The following is a 14,949-nucleotide window of genomic DNA, read 5'->3' as shown; positions in this document are numbered from 1 at the left end:
TTCAAGAAAGATTCATTTCTGTTGCTATGATGAACACTTATTCAATTGCTATGATGAGAAAACACAAAACGCCAGGTGGGCCTTCTTTACTGTGATTATGAATATGAAGGTAAAGTACTAAAGCTTGTGTAGTGTCTGACTAATGTTTCTAAAAGTAGTATGAGAAAAGAAATAGTAGCAAAGAAAGGTGATATGCTCAGTTGCTTCAAGATTACTATAAGTAGTGGCAGAGCAACAAAGAAAACGCTGTTCAGTTATGTGCACAGTGAAGACAGGTCTTTGACCGGCCACAGTTTGAATTTATGATTAGCAATAATTTGATAAAATTTTTATTTCAGGAATTTTCTGCCCTCTGTGAGAAAGGTGTTGTGTGCACACTGTCTCGTTCTCTCAGCTAAGCTTTGAGAGGCATCTGAGGGCCAGCAGCAAACATGCAAAGAGTGAGTTAGGAGCCAGGACGACAGGGAAAAAGAGACCTGATAAACAGAATATGTTAATAGGGTGGATGAGTGGCCACATTTCCAGGAAAGGGAAGTGATGACGCAGTGGAACGGGCTGAGGGGAGGACACAAACAGGATGTGTTGTGCTTTGGCTTCCTGTGCAATTTTAGAAATCAGTTTTTTCCCATGAATTTCTGTGAAAGAAATATTTAAGAGCTTCTAGGAAGCAGAGGGGTGCCTGTGTGGAGTCATGTTGAATACAACAGTTCATTAACTTTTTCTTTTGTCCTTCTGTTTTCAGGAGATGTTAAGACATTGACGTGATACTAGACCCTGAATGGAGCTTGACTGGGGATTAAACTGGCCGAGGTGAGCATGTGGTAAATGTAGCAAAACACACAAATTCACGCTAATACACACACACACACACACACACACATGCACACACTCCCGCTGCACAATCCATACCAGCCAAAGGTTCAGACCATTTTCTTTTTGACCATGAGATGTTAGATTTCTCACATTTGCAGCTGCTGTTTCTAAACCCGATGGTTTGTGCAACACCTCATCTTGTCCCTGAGCAAGTTTCACATAGTAAAATGAAGCTGATCCAGGACAGTGGCATGCTGCCAGCCTGTTAAGACTCATCTGTGGTTATGGTGGGCTGCTGCTGCTCACAATCTCTCACTCTGCTCTATAGGTGTTGTCTACTAGAGTTGGCAAGTTTCAGATCTCAGTCATGTTGTGTGTTAAGTGAACTACTGAATTATACATAGGACACACAGGAAATTGTGCCGTGGAGTTGTCTAAATTCAATGAAAGCATAGTTGTTTTACTACAGTGTTTGCAACAAGGAAGCTTTTTTAAGAAAATTGTATTTCAGCATTGAAATACAAACTTGTTTACATTTACTCTGCCTCCCCATAGTGTAGAAACTGTGCTACTCCACTGTGCGTTCCCTGTTCTCACAAAGGCTCTCAGCAGCCCCCAGCTCTCCTGTTTGTCCGTTTCAGGATGTGAGGCTGACTGAGGGCTGATGTCATCTTTCTCCACTGCTGCAGAGGTGAGCCTTAGGACAGAAACCAGGAAGGAAGGAAGCAAGAAAGAGAGAAAGGGGGGGGGGGGCAGCGAGAGTCACAGCCGGAGCAGGACAGGCACATTTTGAAAGGGGTGCTGAAAGGTAGACGGACAAGAAGCATGCGATTCAGATTTATGGCGCAGAGTGTGTGTCTAAGACTCGTGGTGGCGGTGGTGGGTGACTGGACTGCATGTCCTAGCCTGCTGTTGTGGAGCAGGAGTTGCATAATGGTTCTCATCCGTTCTACAGTTTTCCACTCTGGAATGAGCTCACTCTGTGTTTAAGAGCCCTTGCATGTGCACATATACACACACGCAGACACAAAGTCCAGGACTGACTTGTAGTAGAACAATCTGGTTGAACAGCCGCACGCCACAGCTTTGTGTGTGTTTCTGGGTGGGAATAGGAAAGAGCTGTGACCTTAGAGGCTGGCTGCAGAGGTTTCCTCTAACGTGAACTCTGAAGGGGTCAGACACAGGGCAATGCCAGAGCAAGAAAATAAGGGCAGGGTCCCCAGCCCAGTACTACTACACCCAGGGAGGGAGGGAGAGAGAGAGAGAGAGAGAGAAGGGAGGGGTTGTCTGAGGATGGTATGAGGGGGGACTGCAGTTAAAATGTATTGCAAGAAAGAGCGGATGTCGACTAGTATGGAGAAGAAAGTGAATGTGGAAGAGGGATAATTCTTACGAGTCCCTAGAATACACTGTGGACCCTCAGCTGGATTGTTTTAGGCCACACAAACTTGACCAGTGTGTATTTTTTGCTCATGCAGTCCCATGTAGTCAGACAAAGAGTCAGGCTGGAGATTATGTGCCTTCCTGGGACAGTAGCTACTAACAGCCATCTCTCTTACAGACTGTGCTTTGACATGCCTGAGCATGTAAGTGTACTGGAAACAGTTTGTATATGCAGTGTGTACTTGTGTTGCGGCGGCTAGCAGAGTGGTATCATTCTAGCGGGCAGGCTGGCTGAACGCAGGATGACCCATCTCCCCCGAGGCTCCAAATCACTACATCATCATCAGTCGCTCCTCGCAGTGGAACAGATGAGATTTCACTCCCATCAAGCACTAAGAAGGAACCAAGGCTGCTTTACTAACTGGATAGTCTACACTCATAAATCTGTAGGAATCTACAATCTACTCTTCCCCTGGAAGTCACTTCATTTATAACCTCAGTAGCTTGGGGAGTTTGTTTGTTTTTCTTTTTTACCCCCTTTACTTGACACTAAGCTTTCAAGGTTTGTCTGAATTTAGAGTAATTTCAGAGTGAATATGTCAAAAACGGTCAGCTGAGGGCACGCACCAATCCACGCTTATCTTTTCATTAGATTGTATCACACATGAAAGCATATAAAACCACACTCATTTCAACTCCCTCTGATCATGTTGCACTGCCTGTGTGCGTATGTGTACATATGATGTACGGCTGTGTGCTTTCAGGTGCTGATATGTGCTGAAGATGAGTGGCGTAGGAGACAACTCGTTGGAGCCGCTGTGCTCCGACCGCAAACGTAAACTGTCCACCTGTGACACACCAGGCATAGGGTGAGTGCTGTTTATTCTGTGAAGTGTCGTTCATATATCAGTTCACTTTTCTGCTGCTGTTTTTGGTGTGAATGTCAGGTCACTTCCTTCCTCCTGGCCTCACATAAACATCCCTGCTTCCCTGGTGTGTGTGTGTGTGTGTGTGTGTGTGTGTGTGTGTGTGTGTGTGTGTGTGTGTGTGTGTGTGTGTGTGTGTGTGTGTGTGCGCGCGTGCGCTGCTAGTGAAATAATTAAAGCATCAGAGCCCCGGCCGTATGGCCTGCATACGAACAGGGCGTAGGGAGGTGAGGTTGTCATGGCAACATGTCTAATCCCCTTGGCGCCCCAGCAGGTGTGACAAGCGTCGGAGGGAACAGGAGAGCAAGTACATCGAGGAGCTGGCTGAGCTCATCTCCGCCAATCTCTCCAACATCGACAGCTTCAACGTCAAGCCTGACAAATGTGCCATCCTCAAGGAGACCGTGAGGCAGATCAGACAAATCAAAGAGCAAGGTACCACCACCGTACAAACTACAGCCACACACTCCCGGTCATGAGCATAGATAGAATTTGACTGTAACTTTATGATCATTTGGTCAAAATTTAAATGTTTTTCTTTATTTGTGTTTGTGGAGTAAACAGTGAATAAAGTTGAATCATGTCAAGTGCCCCGCTGCAGGACAGATGATGCCAGTGATGAAGTGGTGTGTCTGGTTCATGGCCAGGCTGCTTCTGACTGACAGCCAGCTTGGCTGTTTGTATCACTGGGGGTAAATGAACACCAGTAATTGAGACCAATCCTTGTTGGTCATGGCTCAAGGCTGTCAGTGACAGTGTGTATCAGTTAGTGCCAAACCCTGCTTCTCTGTGGGAGACTAACGACACTGGTGACTCGGAAATCAGACCTTAAAGTGTCTCTCCTGTCCCCGGGCCATTTTCCAATCATTTTTGCAGATTTGAAATGATTAGATGCGCAAAGGAAGATATTTTCTTCCAGCTTGGTTGAGATTAGACCTGTGAGGTTAAGTAGGGGGGGAGGGAGAGAGAGAGGGAGAGAGAGAGGGAGAGAGAGAGGGAGAGAGAGAGGGAGAGAGAGAGAGAGAGAGAGAGAGAGAGAGAGAGAGAGAGAGAGAGAGAGAGAGAGAGAGAGAGAGAGAGAGAGAGAGAGAGAGAGAGAGAGAGAGAGAGAGAGAGAGAGAGAGATCATACTGGAATCTACCCAGAGGGTCACAGCTGGCTACTGCTGGCCCTGGCGTTGTGCAGCCAGGTTGCCATAGTTACAGGACGGGAATGATGGAGGGCCTCTTTTTTTCTTCTTTTTTGCTGTTGTTCATTTAACCCACCTTTCCCTCCTTCTGTTTACACATATTTGCTCTTAACATCACCTTCTCAGGTGTCTGTCATTTTTTATGTCACTGTCACTGTTTTTTCTCTGGTCTGTTCAGCTCAGTTTGAAATGGACTGACATCCATGTGACATATTATGTGTCGTTTTGCTCATAGTCTCGTACCGCAGATGACCCTGCTAGATAGAGTGAGTGCTATCTAACAAAGCCTCAGACACATGCTGATTTTAAAAATAGAAAGGCATGCTAACCATGCATCCATGACTTGTGCTGCCACCTGGTGGCCAGAAGAAGTATGTCATTACGCTGTGTAAGTGAAGCAGCCAGCTGTAAATAGCAGAATGGTTGCCTTGAAAATTTCTCAAACGTGGCAGAAAACACACAGGTCGTGTGCAACTCTCAAATTAAGACCTTTTCATGTTGAGTCTTGCAGGAAATAACTTGCAGTGTGCAAAGAAAAAAATCCAGATGCATAGATAATTGTTGTAAGGTGATAATTCTCTTCATCAATCGTGTGATGTGTTATTTGTCCTTAGGAAAAAGCTCTTGCAGTGATGATGATGTCCAGAAGGCGGATGTGTCCTCCACTGGTCAAGGGGTCATTGACAAGGACCATCTGGGACCGCTGCTCCTACAGGTCAGCTTGGGGACAATCCCTGTGGGGCACAAGACTAACACCAATTAGTTGCTCTTCCATATGCTGAACCAGTGGTTTGTGTTCATTGCTCACTTGAAGTTGACAGAAATGTCTCAGCTGGTCTAAAGGGAAATATAAGAAGTCTTCCTCTGTTCATCTCTCCTTTTCTGTCACCCTGCTGTTTTTAGGCCCTAGATGGGTTTCTGTTTGTGGTGAATCGAGAAGGCAGCATAGTATTTGTGTCGGACAATGTGACCCAGTACCTGCAGTACAAGCAGGAGGAGCTGATCAACACAAGTGTCTACAACATCATCCACGAAGAGGACAGGGAGGAGTTTCACAAGAATCTACCCAAGTCCAACGGTGAGTCAGGGGTTTATACATGTGCTGGTGCATTTAATATCATACACACCTCAGTGTACACTCGGGAGGCACAGTCACTTACCCACACACACACACACACACACACGTGTAGATGATTGAACACTTTGACATCTGAATGCTCTTGTGCACTCACACACACATACACAGTCATGCTCATCTGTTTACTAGTATCTGTTTCTGTTTTTCTTGGTAGCACCAAATGGGGCTCCATGGGGTGGAGATGCACCCCGGCAGAAGAGTCACACCTTCAACTGTCGTATGCTGGTGAACTTTGGTCATGGTCAGGGTCATGGGTTGTCAGAAGAGAGGCCTGGAGGCCAACGCTATGAGACCATGCAGTGTTTTGCCCTCACTCAGCCCCGGGCTATGATGGAGGAGGGAGAGGGTAAAAGTCATTATTAACAGCTTTGAATGTTTTTTGTTTTGTTTATTTATTTCCAGTTTAAAAAATAGAAAATAAATGAGAAAATATAAAAGAACGCAGACAACATTTACAGTTATTGATGCAGAGGATATGCGTTAACCAGAATTTCTGCTACAAAGTAGGACCTGTTTACTTTACCCGACATCTTACTTGGCATACACGTAGTGTGTACCTATGTCGTCTACTATTAATTGGTGAATTTGTACTTAAATATTGCACATGATACTATAATCACACATTGAATGTCCAGTTTCTCCTCCACTGAAGTTAAATAAGAACTTCATATTGTGTTGTCTCTTTCCTCAGATTTGCAGTCATGTATGATCTGTGTGGCCCGACGCATCACTGCAGTAGAGAGAACAGAGAGGTTTAGCACACGCCATGAACTGTCTGGTAAGTTTCCACTGTGTTAATAGACCCAAGTCCTTTTCCAAAGTGTATTAGTCTTTTACACATGTGACATGACCGTTGGAAAGTCAATAAGTCAAACTAGCTTGGTCGCTTTAAAAAATAAACATTAGAATTAGAATAACCCCACTTTATCTTTCTTTACTTGCTCTCTTATGAGAATTTTACCTCCAAGCCATGTCATTCTAGATATGTAAAAATGTACGCCATTGATTACTAATACATTGAATTAGGAATATAAACTGCATATAAGTTATTGCTTTTTTCCTTTGGCTTATCCCAGCTGTGAATCCTCTATTGCAGGTAAACTGATTGAAATTGAACAGCAAAGCTCTCTTCACACCACTATGCGCCCGGGATGGGAGGACCTGGTGAGGCGCTGCATGCAGATGTTCCTCCATCGCAGCGAGGGACAACCCTGGTCCTACAAACGTCACTATCAAGATGGTACGTAGTGATATACCTCCCCACTATCGAACCACCTTTGTCACCATCACTTAAGCCATTACCAAAAAATCCTTCTTGGTGCTCCGATAAGCAACTTCATTTATAGACTTGTTTTGCATGTGAATAGACCACTTAAAATAAGAGTGTAGTCACACACATTGACACAGTCATGATCCATTATTATGGGCACTGGAAGGCAGACTTGAGCACTGTTAAGAAGGCAGCAATACACAAGTAATGTACCAGAACACAAATCACCTCATGAAAACGTTTGTTATGTGGGATATGGCCCTTAAATGGTGAACAAGAGCCTCAAACCATTAATAAATAATCTTCAGTACATCAGGAGACATTACCAGAAGCACTCTTGAGTTTGTGCTGTATAAGAGTTAACTCATTCAGAGCAAACTCCTTGTTGCATTAAAAATCAACACTGCTGATGCACATGCTTTGTCTCATTATCAGCTATTTATTGGAGGCTTGAATTGTTCTGTCTCTGCTCCAGCTTTCCATAACGGCCATGCGGAGACCCCGCTCTACCGCTTCTCGCTCTCTGACGGCACCCCAGTCACAGCCCAGACCAGGAGTGATCTCTGCAGGAATCCCAACACCAATGAACCACACTCTTTCTTGTCCACACACTTGCTACAGAGGTGCCAATTCTCTCTAGTTTTAAGCAAGAATATGAATTCAACAAACTTATCCAACTGCAGTGTAAAGCCTAAATTTTGTTATGTTTTTAATTATTGTCATTTTTCATATTTTCTTGTAGGGAGCAGAATGGTTATCGTGGAAACCAAGGAGGAGGCATGAGGCCTCAAAACATGGGTGTGAACAACCCCAACCAACAAATGAACATGGGCCCAGGAGGGGGCATGGGCATGAACAGGGGTTACAGCATGGCTGAACAGGGCAACATGCCACAAAGAGGAATGCCTCCGTACGCTGGAGGCAACCGCATGAATCCCATGAACCAGATGAATCAAATGAATCCCATGAACCAGATGAATCAAATGAATCCCATGAACCAGATGAATCCTATGCATCAGATGAACAACATGGGTCAGATGAATCAGATGAATCCAATGAATTCAATGCATCCAATGAATTCCCCCATGAACTCAATGAGTCAGTTGGGGCCCATGAATCAGATGAACCAGATGAATCAGATGAACCAGATGGGCCACCACGGCATGCATCAGCATCAGCAGCAGCACCCGCATCAGCAGATGGGTCAGTTCCATGGAGGAGGAGGTGGGCCTGGAGCTGGAGGGTACGGGATGGGAATGACCAGTCCCCCCCAGGCCAGTCCAGGAATTAACGGCCCCCCACACAACGTCATGGGTTCACCCAGAGTCAGAGGAAGCCCCAAGATGGGTGCCAGCCCCTTCTCTCCTGGAGGTACTAACCAAACTTTTTAGAACTTTTCAGGTTAATTAGATGTAGAAAATCACAGCTTCTTGTACCAAATGTTTGCTGACATTTGTTTCATTCTTTGTTTTTTCACCTCTTGCAGGTATGAACTCTCCCATGAGCTCCAGCCACCCTGGTAACTCTGGAGGTGGAGGTACCACCTTCTCCAGCAGCTCCTTGAATGCCCTCCAAGCCATTAGTGAGGGAGTAGGCAATCCGATGCCCTCCCCGCTCACCTCTCCTCCCCCTCACAAACCGGACAGCTCCCCAAGTATCAACTCCACCAACCAGTCAGCAGGGGGACCATGTAAACCAGGCCTCCCAACCTACTCTGACTCCAAGAGCCCAGGCAGCTCACTGGGGGCTGGAGGAGAGCAGCAGTCTCAGCCTCACCCACAAACCCCCACCAGTGAGGGCCCCCCTGACAAGCCAGACAGCCAGGCCAGCAGAGAGATGGGTCCAACAGGGGGAGAATCAACGCGACGGGTCCCTGACACCAAATGCCACAAGAAGCTTCTGCAGCTCCTCACCTCCCCTACAGATGAGCTTGTGCCACCTAATCACACATCAAACTCAGGACCCAGCTCCACATCTGAGACTAAAGATGGAACAGCGGGAGTCACCAGCCCCTCCTCCTCCTCAACAGGAGTGTCCTCCTCTACGGGTGGGAATCATGGCACTGTGTCCTCCTCTGCTGGGACAGGACATTTAACAAGTCAGACACTGCAGGAGAAGCACAAGATCCTCCACAAGCTCCTCCAGAATGGGAACACTCCCGATGAGGTGGCGCGCATCACAGCAGAGGCCACTGGAAAGAGCACCTTGGATTCAGAGCCTGCAGCCCCTGGAGGAGGCAAGGGATCGGAATCAAAACAGGAGCAGCACAGCCCGAAGAAGGAGAAGCCTCACGCCCTCCTGCACTACCTCCTCAATAAGGACGACTCTAAAGAAAGTGGTGATATCAAGCCGGAGCTAGAGGGAAGAGGAGCCCAGGGGGCAGGGGTCACGAGCTCAGACACCCACCGCATGGATGGAAAGGTCAAGTTGGAGCCATCTGATGAGGTAAGGTTTTTGTCCAAAAGGACAAGTTGTTTAAAACACCCACTAGAACATCATTTGCCAATCACTCTTGTGTCTCTGTGGTTCAGACGGAGACCTTGGAGACCATTCTCGGTGTCCCAAGAAACAACTCTGGCTTCTACCCTGAACCAGACTCCAGAGCAGGGAAGGAAGTAGGAAACAAACCAGGAAACATGCCTGACAATTTACATGGTAAGTCGGTCATTAAAAACTAAAACATCACACTCAAATGAAACACTGGACTGCAAAAATGTAATGTAAAAAAAAAAAACTAAAAACACAAAGCATAAGACACTATGCCCATAGCAGCTAAATGTGCTTTAAAGTATTGCATTAGGTATCACACCATGGAAGTTCATGTATCACCAGGCGTTTTGAATCTCATGACCTAAATGTGTGAAGGCGTTTAACCTCCCCTTGGTGCTGTGTGTGTGTTTCAGAGGGTGAGAAAGGCCCCGTGCCTCCAGGACAGCGTGGCGTCTATCAAAGAGCCCTGTCCATGGACGCCAAACCCCTGGGTGTAGAGGGAGCAGTAGGAGGTGGGCTGGCTGTAAGAAGGAATGTCCCCTGTCCCACATTGGTCAAACAGGAGAACATGGACACTCCGATCCGACCTGGGGCCTTACCCAATGGCTTTCCTGGAGGCATGGGTGTGTGTCCACCAAGAGGCAATCCAACAAGTAACTTAACACTTATTTCTTAGCATGCCCAAGACAGCCTAGCTTCCTATAGAAGCTTAGGGTCCAGTTTTTAGTATGTAGCTAATCTTACTGGTGAAATACTCGATCTAAATGGTCTGTTGTTCAGGAGGTATGGGCAGAGGTATGGGAATGCCCCAGCGCCCTCCCATGGCAGGACCAGGCGAGTGGGGGATGCCGAGGTCCAGCGGCAGCCCTACAACTGGACCAGGACACCCAGGCATGGGTCGCTCTGGCCCAATGGGAGGACCCATGATCAACCGCTCCAACAGTGTGCCTGGAAACACCAGGTCTATGCTGCAGCAGCAACTCATGGATATGGGTATGTCACATGTCTCTGCTGTGACTAGTGACTGTTTGATGTGTTTACCTACTTGGTGCCTAGTACGATGAAGTGAAGTAGATATCTGTAGTAGACTCCTTTTCTGTGACTTCATCTCCAGGCGCCAATGAAACCAATATGAGTATGAGCCCGTTTGGTGGACATGGACCACCACCTCAGTCGCCCTCCTGGCCCGACTCTGCCATGGCAATGGAGAGACCGCAGACTAACACAAACAGGTAATCCACTGCTCTTAACCCTATCCCTCTTCATTTTTCCAGCCTATTACGCCTCAAGCTGAATTCAGAAGTTGACATTAATCACAGCCCCCTTTTCTTGAAGTGACTTAACATCTGGGTCATTTGTTGGTTCAGGGAACATTTTACACACCCCCTGGATGAGCTGCTGGGGCCCCTGGCTAACAGCGACGGCCCGAGTGATGAACGAGCTCTTCTGGACCAGCTGGACTCTCTGCTCAACACCGCAGATGTCATTGCTCTACAGGAAATAGATCGAGCCCTAGGCATCCCTGAAATAGTAGGCCAGGTACAGGACATGCCGCAATATAAAATGTGTATTATGCTCATTTTGTTAAAAGGAGATGATAAGACATTAGCAGTGTTGGCACCAGAGGCACTAATGAACTTCAGTGCCTGGATAAAAGTAATTCTAAATTATACAGTGATTATTGAGTGTAAAAACAGAATATTATGACATGAAGTGCTTGTTGCTCTGTTTAAGTAGATACAGAGTCAGTGAGCATTAATGAAAGCAAAACATGTTCAGAGGCTGAGAGAGGCCCAAAATCACTGCATAAATTCATATGAGCTATTCTAATTAGATGTGATTTGAATGTGAGCTCTCTGAAAGCCTCAGCTTGAATGTTGGTTTATATTAATGTTAATAAGCTTCCAGGTTTTTGTAGCTTCTCGTTGTTACCTAATCTGTAAGCCTGATGTAGTACACGTGATTCACATGCAGCTGTTTAATGTAAATGTGTGTTTTATGTCAGTCAATTATCCTTAGCCAGCTATGAGTTAATATTGCAATAAGGTTGATCCTGTCCAAACTAGCATTACATGCAGCTTCTCTGTGCCTCAGACCCACGGACCTGAAGGTCACCCTCAGGGCCAGGATCAAGGTCAGGGTCAGTGCCCACCATCAGAGCCTTTCTCAGGGCCGGACTCCTCCATGGGCATGGACCAAAAACCCATGTATGGCCAGGGATACCCCGGGCCCCCAGGGCCCCCCTCCATGGGTATGCAGGCAGGTTATGGCAGCAACACGATTCAAGGTCAGTCTCCTGGAGGCTTCAACCCCATGATGAATCAGATGGGCCAAACAGGAGGCTTCCCTGGCATGGCGGGTATGGGGGGCATGGGCAACCCCCGCGCAAACATGATGAGACCTCGCATGATGGCCACCAAGCCTCTCCGACTACAGCTGCAGCAGAGACTGCAAGGCCAACAGGTGATCACACAGTCAAATACAGATTCAACCTAAAGAGTGACCTTCAATATCATTATATTGAAAATACAGCAGGTCACCGTGTTTGCGGTGGCTTTTTGAATTATGTCAATAATGATTCATCCTGTCTCATCTGGTAGTTTATGAACCAGACCCGACAGGGCATGAAGATGGAAAATGTCCCTGGAGGAAACCCTGCCATGCGTCCGGGCATGCAACCCGGCATGCCTGGACAGCCTGGCATGCAGCCTGCAGGCATGGGTGGTCAGGTATGTACTCAGCACATCCTCACATCTTATGTAATGTGCATTCACTTGCCACCTTTAATAAAGTCAGAAGAATTAACGTTCAAGTATTGATGTTTCTCCACAGCCTGGTTTCATAAACGCCCAGATGATGGCTCAGCGCAGCAGGGAGATGATGACCATGCAGATGAGGAGGCAGCGGATGATGATGCTGATGCAACAGCAGCAGCAGCAGCAGCAGCAGCAGCAACAGCAACAACAGCAGCAGGGGGCAGCGAGAGGCTTCAGCCCTCCTCCAAATGTCACTGCACCAGGAGGCATGGACAGCCCCATGGGAGGCCCCCCCTTGAACCAACCAGGACAGCAGGGCTTCAACTATGGAGGTAACTATGGTGAGTTGACTGAAACAGAGCTGGTTGTCTGTGTCATTTCCTCTTGAATCTTCAAGTTTGACACTCATGACCGTTCTCGTTATTGTTGTTGTACTTTCAGGGATGAACCAGCAGGGGGACCCGTTGTTCATGGCTCCAGGCAGCAGCCCACCAGCTAACATGATGCAAGCACGAATGGGCGGCCCTCCTCAGAACACCATGATGCCAGGGATGCAGGGAAACCCACAGGGAGGGCCCATGTACCCGTCAGGAGATATGAAGGGCTGGCCTCAGGGCGGCATGCCACGCAACAAGTATGTAACAACAGGCTTCTTTGAGCAGTAATGTATCCCCATTTTAGCAAAATACTCATAAGAGTCTAATTTGTGTGAAATATTTCTTTAGGTCAAGTGGTAAATTACTTGTGTCAAAACTTATTTTTCTGCTCTTCCAGCTCATACCCCCAGCAGCAGTTCCCCCAGCAGGGCAACCAGAGCCAGTTTGGTCCCATGATGATGAACAACTCCATGGGTGGACCCGGGCCAGTCAGCGGGGCCGGTGCAGGACAGATGGGCCAAATGCCAGGACAGATGCAGGGCCAAATGGGCATGAACCCCATGGGAATGGGTAGAATGCCAATGGGACCTGATCAGGTAGATAATTATTTGACACATGGGAGTTTAGTGGCCTCACATGAGACTCAACTGATGTTTTACTCTGTCAGTCTGTTATAACCAATAGAAGGGTTACCATGTCCAACTGTTTTTCTGTCTCCGCAGAAGTATTGTTGAGGACCTGTGGCTGACAGCAAAATCTGGAGTCTGTGGTGGAGCGGCCTGGGCCAGGAGAAGAGCTGGACCTACACAAACACACACAGTTGGAGTTCTCCAACATACAATGTGACACAGGAGACTCCACATAACGCAGTGCTCATTCTGGAGGAAGTTGGCTACAAGGACAAGAGTGCATCAGGTTTCATCACCAACTGAAGCCTCACATGCTGAAGCCTAACCCTATTTAGGTTATGCACAGACACAGAATACCAGTGTGTGTGTGTGTGTGTGTGTGTGCGTGCGTGCGTGCGTGCGTGCGTGCGTGCGCGCGTCCGTGCGCGCGCGCTTGTGTGTTCATGTGAGCGACCTGGAGCTGTCGGGCAGTATTCAGCGTCACAGCCAGGCTGCAGAATGGGACTACGGTACAACTGGCTGTGGCTGCACTTTACCTGGAGGCTTCTGTGTGGAATAAAGATTGATGCAATATTTCTTCATCATTACAGCCTTACTAGAGATTCAATGCCTTCACAACAATGGGTTTCTTTTTTCTTTCTTTCTTTCTTATCCATTGGATGCGCCTCATTCTTAAAGTCATTGGAAGCTATAAGCACAGTTTACTATGTTATGCAGATTGGAGCAATAACTTGCCTCTATGCTTTAGACTGTATCTGAGCATCATTACCCTGTTCTAAGCAAACAAATGGTACTGCAGTATTAGATGTCTCAAATGTCCTCTGTGAATAAGAATTGTAAATATCCTACAAAATATATCAGACATGCTTTTAAAAGGCCCATTATTGCACAAAGTATGAGACCTGGTTGTATTTTTGTGTCCCATAGGTCAATACTGATTTGGTTGTTTTGCATTTTTTTTTTTTTTTTTTTGCCTTTGCAAATATTGCAGGTGTGTTTTGGGTTTTCTTTCCTCTGTTTGTCATTTTCTTAATGCTGTATTTTTTAAATTTTCCGAGAAGTCGTGTATTTCATGTTTAAGCGAGGCACTTTTTACTCGTGACAAGGATCTGATGAGTTGAAGGTTTGAGCTTTCACCCTGTCAGAGGTTTTATTAGAAGGTGGTGGCAGTGAATTCTGTGAGGACAGTCGATTACGTAAACTTGTTATGTTGTTTGTGTGTGTGTGTGTGTGTGTGTGTGTGTGTGTGTGTGTGTGTGTGTGTGTGTGTGTGTGTGTGTGTGTGTGTGTTTCAGTGAAGATGGGAACACACCCTTCAGTTCACCAACAGGCCTGGTCGTTGCAGAGTTCTCTCCCTCCCACCATCTTTGTCTGTCGAGTGTTTTTATTCACCACATCTTCTTTTGACTGTTATTCTCAACTCGCTGAATCTACCTTTTCAACATGCGCAATCCAAAGATATTTTTCCACATCTCTGTATAGTTTCTGAGGCTTCTGGTGTACATTTTTATGATATGTGTTATATTATTCTGATGGTAAATGGGTACATATCATTGATCTGTAATAGCATATGATGGTTATGTACTGTAAATGTGTCAGCTATCAGTGCAGTGCAAAGAGGACTGGAAGCTCTCAGTCCCACAGCAGAAAGTTTTTACAACCAGAAAAAAAAAAAAACAAAGCATGTTTTGCTGTGAAAGAGAAATACCAATGGAATGAAATCCACTTGAAGACATATCAATTTCTCTTCTATTTTTCAGGAAACAGCTTCATTCAATGTCCAGATTTTGTTACTTCGGAAAAAAAAAAAACTTTGTAGAGTTTGAATGAAGTGCAAAAAGAGGCAAGAGATCATTTGGTTTGTTTTTGGTTTTTTTTGTGTGGAGGTAAGATAAGCTGTCATTTTACAGGATGTATATTACAGATTTTTTTTCTTTTGATGTTGATATTGATGTAAATACAAATTTCTATTTAAACA

The 14,949-nt window shown here is 46.2% G+C and overlaps 1 protein-coding gene across 6 annotated transcripts in view; it reads left to right on the top strand.

Annotated features, from left to right (window-relative positions):
* Positions 1–14,949, top strand: part of ncoa3 (nuclear receptor coactivator 3) — a 31,331-nt gene extending 16,382 nt beyond the window's left edge. The window contains exons 2-24 of one of the 6 annotated variants that reach the window (XR_011693159.1): positions 743–810; positions 2,961–3,065; positions 3,397–3,557; positions 4,926–5,026; positions 5,215–5,389; positions 5,604–5,795; positions 6,141–6,227; positions 6,546–6,689; positions 7,195–7,342; positions 7,462–8,090; positions 8,206–9,164; positions 9,251–9,374; positions 9,623–9,862; positions 9,990–10,202; positions 10,324–10,441; positions 10,577–10,748; positions 11,304–11,672; positions 11,810–11,938; positions 12,042–12,306; positions 12,407–12,599; positions 12,740–12,938; positions 13,065–14,239; positions 14,272–14,949. Coding sequence is in view for 5 of the 6 variants with exons in the window: in XM_071493915.1 (XP_071350016.1) it covers positions 2,980–3,065; positions 3,397–3,557; positions 4,926–5,026; positions 5,215–5,389; positions 5,604–5,795; positions 6,141–6,227; positions 6,546–6,689; positions 7,195–7,342; positions 7,462–8,090; positions 8,206–9,164; positions 9,251–9,374; positions 9,623–9,862; positions 9,990–10,202; positions 10,324–10,441; positions 10,577–10,748; positions 11,304–11,672; positions 11,810–11,938; positions 12,042–12,306; positions 12,407–12,599; positions 12,740–12,938; positions 13,065–13,076 (4,716 nt within the window). In the remaining variant the exon portion in view is untranslated. Of the gene's footprint in view, positions 1–742; positions 822–1,368; positions 1,505–2,960; positions 3,066–3,396; positions 3,558–4,925; positions 5,027–5,214; positions 5,390–5,603; positions 5,796–6,140; positions 6,228–6,545; positions 6,690–7,194; positions 7,343–7,461; positions 8,091–8,205; positions 9,165–9,250; positions 9,375–9,622; positions 9,863–9,989; positions 10,203–10,323; positions 10,442–10,576; positions 10,749–11,303; positions 11,673–11,809; positions 11,939–12,041; positions 12,307–12,406; positions 12,600–12,739; positions 12,939–13,064 lie in introns of all 6 variants that reach the window. The other 5 variants (XM_071493915.1, XM_071493919.1, XM_071493918.1 and 2 more) reach the window with 5 other exon arrangements.

Source organism: Trachinotus anak, unplaced genomic scaffold (assembly GCF_046630095.1).
Source record: "Trachinotus anak isolate AG129_WGS33_773 ecotype Australia unplaced genomic scaffold, CSIRO_AGI_Tana_v1 ptg000013l, whole genome shotgun sequence".
NCBI classification, from domain to species: domain Eukaryota; kingdom Metazoa; phylum Chordata; class Actinopteri; order Carangiformes; family Carangidae; genus Trachinotus; species Trachinotus anak.
Note: the sequence above shows the minus strand (reverse complement) of the source record. Positions and strands in the feature narration are given on the sequence as shown.